General features: G+C 34.9%; 1 protein-coding gene across 1 annotated transcript in view; it reads right to left on the reverse strand.

The window, feature by feature from the left end:
• LOC114329887 (ATP-binding cassette sub-family C member 4) overlaps positions 1 to 7,399 on the reverse strand; it is a 90,108-nt gene that overhangs the window by 66,086 nt on the left and 16,623 nt on the right. Inside the window, exons 2-3 of the mRNA XM_050655876.1 lie at positions 3,273 to 3,426; positions 984 to 1,094 (exon numbers count right to left, since the gene is read on the reverse strand). Coding sequence (XP_050511833.1) covers positions 984 to 1,094; positions 3,273 to 3,346 — 185 coding nt within the window. The 5' untranslated portion in view covers positions 3,347 to 3,426. The remainder of the gene's footprint in view (positions 1 to 983; positions 1,095 to 3,272; positions 3,427 to 7,399) is intronic.

Here is a 7,399-nt window from a genome sequence, read left to right on the forward strand (position 1 = left end):
CGTTCCTTGGACCACGTTTGTTGCTACCTGTTGATCGCTACTGTGTGCTCTCGTAATACCTCACAATGTGAAAGAAACGTTATTTGAGTTAATAGTCGAAACCCCTCTTGCTCGACCCGGGAGAATGAGCAGAAATTATGTGTTATCGTTGAGTATTTAGCTTTTAAAAGCAAGTTTTAGTTTTACGATATTATTATTGTTGTTAATAGTAGAGTTGAGACAAACTTGATTCGGGTAGCCAAGGGCTACCCGAAATGAGGGCTCAACACCACATCATATTTCTGATATCTTCTGACAATAGCTGTTGTAATGGCGTCCACTTCTCCTGGTAATCTGAGGATCTGAGCATAAGCACGTTGAGCAACTCGCGTAATTTCAATCTCAGTCCAGGCTTGCCATGTCTAGGGATTTTCCCCGAATCTAGGGATTTTTGGAGCTTCAGTGAAGAAAGGGATTTTTCTCGATGTATCTTTGAAATCTAGGGATTTTTAAAGTGTGACATAATTTGTATATTTATTGCTAGCGCCACCTACTATGCAGTGATTAAACATGTAGAATTCAAATTTAACAATACACTTTTTTTCAACTTTGTTGACGTTTATTACAATTTGACATTGACAGCTGACAATTTCTTCTTTTTTTTGACATTGACAGCTGACAATGCCAATTTCTTCTTTTTTTTTGTTCTATCATACACGGAATAGTAAAGAATTATATGTTCTGTGCTTGTGAATTGAGTTAGGGATTTATAGGGGAAATTGAAGCTCCCGTCTAGGGAGATCCAGAAATTTCATATGGCAACCCTGTCTCAGTCTTCAACGAATATCATGTTCAATAGATGCGTCTTTCTTGTATCGATTCTTAATTGATATTTTGTTGATACTTGGTATGATTAAAGTAGATCACAAATTGACATAAAATTAAAGATCAATGATGTATTTCTGCTTATACGTCATTTGTACTAAAAAAAATTGTGTACTAACCTTTGTAACTTGTCTCCCAAAACTTTGCTTCTATCGATTTTCAGAGGATTATATAAGTCCTCAACTTCCAGCGTCTTCGAAAACCCCTTTTTAAACAAATCATATGTGTACCTAAGGAAAAAAAGAAGTTTTAAAATTGCCGATTAGATATTATTAGGTGGAAGGAATCTCATCAAGAAAAATTTTACGACACACTAAAATGGAATACACTCAAGAGGAATATTCAGATAAGAATCTAGAAATAGGACAAGAAGAAGCGGAAGAAGCAATATAAAACCAAAAACAGGAAAGATTTGCGGAGAAAATGACAGCATCAGAAATGATCAAATATCTAGGTGAGAAATATCCTATAGGACTGTTAAAGGGAATGTACAGATCTTAGGAACGAGATCAAAGGAACTTGAAATAAGGAAAGGGATAAAACAGAAAGATTAGTCTGAGGCCGCTCTTATTTTTTTGTTACTTAACACTGGTAAACAGACAGTTTGCTGCCAGAAATTTTTTTACTGTTTCTAGGTAATTTGGGTCTGCTGAATCCAAAAATGCCACCAGATTTGTTCCATCAGATCGTTTTCAGAAAATACGACAACAGATCACATTTCTAACATATAGGGTAATTTAACGCAGCACTACCTACATATATGTAGTGCTGCTACCCATGAAATAAACCAAATACGAATAAAAAGTAAGATATTTATTGTACAGTAATGTACTTACAAAAATTATCACACATATCTGCCAAAAAACTTAACTTTTCATCTAACCTAACCGGCAGCGTCGCAACAAAAATGTGTTATTCGGCGTCACCTAAAAACTTCCTTTTATATGATTTTCTTGCAAAGGCTTTAAAAGGACGGTCCCTTTGAAGACTCCAGCAGTAATCCGCCATCATGTGATAGCCCCATCTCCCTGATACCCCTCTTCCATCGTTTTGATATCTTGTTGAAGATTTTCTGGGAAACGGTCTAAATGGCTGTGGAGGTAATGTATTTTAATACTCATATGACAACCGTGTTTGTTAAAACTGTTGAGCATTTATTCCACTCTAATGCCCAATTGGTGTACTTCCATATTTGTTGCCATTATGTAGAAGGACACACTTTAAACTTCGTTTGGAACTGTCGATAAAAAAACGCCAGTGATCTGGTGTATACTCCGATACACCCATTTTTTCTAACAGTCCTTTAAAAAACCATATCATCTTGCTGAGAAAAAAGGCCAAAAGATATTTTATCTCTATTACGGTAGTATGTAATTTTGGTGTCTGTGTGAAGAACATTCTTTTCTTTTAGTCTGGAGGTAAGCAACTCGGAAGAATCCTTTGGAAGGTTCAAATTTCTGATAAGATCGCTTAGCTCTTCCTGAGTAAAGCGCTCATGACGTGTTGAATCCCCTTTAAAATCACTGTCGTCTTCCTCCAATCTATTAGTCTGCACTTCGTCAAATAACGTTTCGGCATTATCCTCTGGTAACATAGGTAGACTGCTAAATATTGGAATGGGTATCTGCTCAAGCTGATGTGGAATTGGTCTTATTGCTGAATCCAGGTTAGGATATGTTCACGTATTTCGATTGATACGATTAATGCCCTTTGTATTCACAAGACAGAAATAGCAATCGTCAAAATGATTTTTTGGTTCCCTCCATACCATTGGAAAACCAAATTTAAACATTTTCGTTGTCCTTTCGTCCACTGTCGCAAGTTTTCAATACAAATTTTGCACACTACATGTGGAGCTCAGGATTTATCTTGATCTCCTAAATGAACACCAAAATAGGCCCTTTTGTTCATTTGACCATTCGTCTTAGAATTTGTTAAGTTTGTCTATAAGCATATTGCAATTATAGTGGTGGAATATACAGAAATGTAAGAATACTTAAGTATTTGATAAGTATGCTATATCTCGAAAACTAGAGCTGATACAAAGAAAAGGTTTGTATTTTTGGAATCAGCACTGATGAATTAACTAAAATCAGTTAATTTTTTTTTCGGCAGCAAGACAAATTTTTTTTTGTTGGGCTGTGTAATTTAGAAGTGCTTTCTCTTTACACTTCTCTGAGGAGGTGCAAAAATCCAGATATATAAGACCAGAATATGACCAGCAGTCGAGTATGGAAGCGAAACATAGACGCTAACAAAAAGAGAAGTAAATAAGAATTTCTATCCTCAAATCCTCATTGAAATCTTGGAAACAGATTATGAGTTTTGACCATTATTCTATATACCAGGTATTACGGACTCACATCTGTAGTTTCTATCATTTGAACACCAAAAAAATTGATACTTACCCAAAAAATAATACTGATAAAATATTAGCTTTCTCCCGCGGATGGGGATTATATTTCTCTTTGGTCATTTCCATTTTTGCTACTTATTAACGCTCCTAATTACAAGGTATTAAGTATAGCAGCGAACACTTTTGGTTTTTAATTTTAAATAAAGCTGGAATAGAAAGAAAAATTTGCTCAAATACATCCGAAGAATATAAGAGAAGTGAAAATAAAATTAATAAGGGTACTACTATTTATAACAACTAAAAATAAATCTAAATATTATCTCAATGAGACGTATTTTGAGTATTTTATCACTGCATTATGCACGTTTAAAAAGATAAATATTAGATTGTATTGTATCTACTATTTTACGGTATGACCGTCATAGTTGCATTAGATAACAAAATACTGTTTAAATATTATATTATATTAATAATATAGCTAATACCTTTAAAATTAAACTAAATAAAATAAAAGGTCAGGCTTCGGCAGAAATGACATCAAACTACTCGTCTTAATATTTGTGAATTATGAGAAAGCATTTGACACAGTAACCCATCAGAAAATTCTAGAAGCTTTAAAAGAATGCCGAATAGATCGCCGCTACACCCCTGTCATCAAAAATATCTACAATAATGCTACGGCATGTGGCATGTGTTAGACTCAATTAATATATACACACAAGTTCAACATTCATCGTTGAGTTCGCCAGGGAGACACCATTTCGCCAAAACTGTTCAAAACATTATTGGAATGCATAATATGTAAGCGTGCAAACCTAGACGAAAAGGGCATAAACATAAATGGAGACCAACTTAGTCACTTCAGGTTCCCGGACGACATAGTCCTGATAACAGATCGCATTCGCATTGATCATGCCATCGAAATGTACGAAAAGTTCTACCATGCCTCTACACAAGTGGGTTTAAAGATCAAAGATCAACCACTCAAAAACACAAGTGATGTCAAAAATCGTTCTGAGTGAGAACATCAACATAGCTGGAACAAGTAAAGAACAAACATCAGTATACAAATATCTTTGGTACGAAATTCGTTTAAGTAGAGACAACCCGTTCGCCATTCCTCTCTGTTCGCACATTGATCTACTTGCAGACCTCTTTTATCTATGGCTTTGTTTATTCCTGCCTGCCAACTTTTCCTCGGTCTACCTCTTCTTCTTCTACCTTGCGGTTTCCAGTTTTGTACTTGTTTTGGGATTCTTTCCTCATGCATTCTTTGTACGTGACCAAACCATCTTAGTTGTATTTCGTTGATTTCGTCATTTATTGTGTGTATGTGTGACCTTCATTATTTCTCGTATCCGTTCATTGGTGATATGTTCTCTTCTTGATCTTCGTGCAGCTCTTCTCCAGAAATACATTTTGGTGGCCTCTAACATTCGTTTTGATTTTTTCTTCATATGCCATACTTCGCAGCTGTATGTTATAATGCTGTTCACTACGGCGTTATAGATCTTTTTCTTGGTTTGATTGTTTATAAGCTTGTCCCAGAGTATCTACTGAGTTTAGAAGCGTAATTGCTTTCTTGCCCTGAATATTTCGTTCTTTAATGGCTCCGTCCAGTGTTCCATCATTCGTGATTTTCATACCCAGGTATTTATATTCGTTACATTTACTGATTGTATCTCCTTCTTCTAGTATCAAGTCCTATTGCGTTCCACCGATATTCATATATTTGGTTTTTCCTATGTTGATCTCTAGTCCCCATTTCTTGTCATGTAACAGATATCATCGTAGTGTTGTGCTATTAGTATTTAGTCGTCTGTGAAACAAAGAGTTTATAGTGTATGGTCATTCAATGGGAGTCCCATATTCTTGCATTTCCGCTACTTAAAGAAAAACGACTCGAAGCAGCAAGCAGTTTGAAGACGAAAAATTTTGCAGCGTCAAATGGATGGTTGGAAAGTTTCTGCAAGCGTCCTAATAAAACGTTTAAATCAATTTGTAGTGAGTCTGCAGTGGTTAATTTGGACGAAATAGAGGACTGGAATATTTTTTTCGTAATATTTGTAAAACACTGCACGTCTCTCATACTTCTGTCCACTATAATGTGCGAATGCGATAATTTATTTGTGTCGATCTATTAAAGATGATTCAGTTCAACCTAATATTTATCTGACTGACTGCCTTTCCCAAGTCAATATTACAGAGAAGGCACGTTAGCGCGTCTCCCTGTCTTAGACCGTTATTAATTTTAAAGAACGTAGAGTTTTCTCGTTGAATTCGCACCAGCGTACGTTTTACACTGTAACGGGTACAAAAATCATTAACGTTTTCGAATCCCTAATATTATCGCTCCACCCTGTATGCTAAATCCGTTTCAGGAATTGTACCGTGTATTGCGTGGAAATGTTTGGTTCTTTCGTTCTCACGATATTGGATCAGTCGTAGGCAGAAGTTTTGTTTCTCGTGAATAGATAAATTTGTATTTCTCCACGTGTTTACGTTATTTCAAATCGGCAAAGTGATCTTTAGCTATAAATCTTTCACTAATAGTTTTGGACGACTGTGAAACTGGAAAATATTTATCTTATAGAGATAAGTGCTTCTAAGTTTAGTTAAAAGTCCAAGTGTCTTTTTTCCTGAGTCAGCGTTATGATGGGAAAAAGGTTGCACGAACTACTAAAATCGGTTTTGTTTATTCTCTTGGTGATTGGATGAGCTGTTTTTGGTTTACGCCAGAAGGTTTAACCCAGAGCGTATTTTGCATTCTCATATTGGTTAAGATTTTGAGTAAGTGAGTGCCTTAAATGTGTAATTGGTTGTGAGGATTATTGATGGGGAAATCAAATGATTTTGGAAGGGGCGTTTGGTTTCTGAAGATTGAGTTTGGGAGATCGAAAATTCAGTTAAGTTTGAGCTGTAGAGAAGTCTAGTTTGAGTTGTTGAAGATTAAGATGTAGTTGAATTTGAGTTTCTTCGGACGGCTGGCTAATGCTTGTAGCTTAATTCAACGCGACATACAACGTGTACTCCGGCATTTTCGCTACTGTTAGGCGGATGTCGATATTACCATACACTATTGGTATAATTTTTCTTATATGCAGGCAAGAGTTAAAAGTTTTTTTTGTGTTAGCAGTTTCCGACAACTTTTTTAAAGCATGGAGTTGCTTTTATATTTTTTTAATCCCGTTTAATATACTAAAGGACTAATGAGTGCTTAAATATTTTTATTCGAGCAGTGCCGATTTGTTTTAAGAAATAAATGCTGAATTTTTCTATAAACAATGGAAACAACCATTCATTGATGTACTTTTTATGTATCTATTCCTTTGTAAAGTGACATTTAGTGAAGTGAACTGTGCCTTGGACTTAAAACCAAGCACGAGAAGATACAGAAATGGTACAAGGTATTTTTTTGTAAACTTTTTATTTTCTTTTTGTTAAACATGATCTCTTTATGTAAAATCGCAAGAGATCACAGATCTTTTTAATTTTATTTTGTTTCAATAAAAAAGTTTGGTTCATTGCAAAATATTATTTATTATTGTCTTTTACCTTTCTCTTGTTTCGTAAGTACAACAAAGAATTTTCTGAGTAAAGACATAGATAAGGTAAGTCACGCCATAAGTATTTTATATATTTTGTATTGACTAAGTTTTTGTTTTCTTTTACGTTTCTATTTTTGTGTATTTATGATTTCCACAAGGAAACCAATGGCGCCCAATATTTTATTTCTTTTTATTTGATATTCTTATTTAATTTTTCTATTTTTTTTTTATTTCTAAGCTAATAAGAGAATATTAATAACATCCCGTTAAGAACCACCCCCGTATCTCTTCCGTTATTGGGCAACCGAGGACATGTTCTTCAAATTGTGTAACACGTTTACATCCCCTTATATGACATATCAACGTCTTGTCAAATTCTATTTTCCATTATTCCTACAGGGTGAATTTCGTCGTTACAACATTAGTTTTGTCAATTTCACTAACTTAGGTGGGATCCTGACGTCTACCATTGCATTATATAGTGCACTTTTTTAACACTCTCAAGTGCTGCTTTGAAGTTGACGAAGAGATGGTGTGTATTTATATTATATTGCCGTGACTTTTCTAAAATTTGTCCATGTGTGTGTATTTGCTGTATTTCTGGCAGTGAAGTTAAGATAATAAGTCACAT

This window comes from Diabrotica virgifera, chromosome 7, assembly GCF_917563875.1.
Source record: "Diabrotica virgifera virgifera chromosome 7, PGI_DIABVI_V3a".
Classification (NCBI taxonomy): domain Eukaryota; kingdom Metazoa; phylum Arthropoda; class Insecta; order Coleoptera; family Chrysomelidae; genus Diabrotica; species Diabrotica virgifera.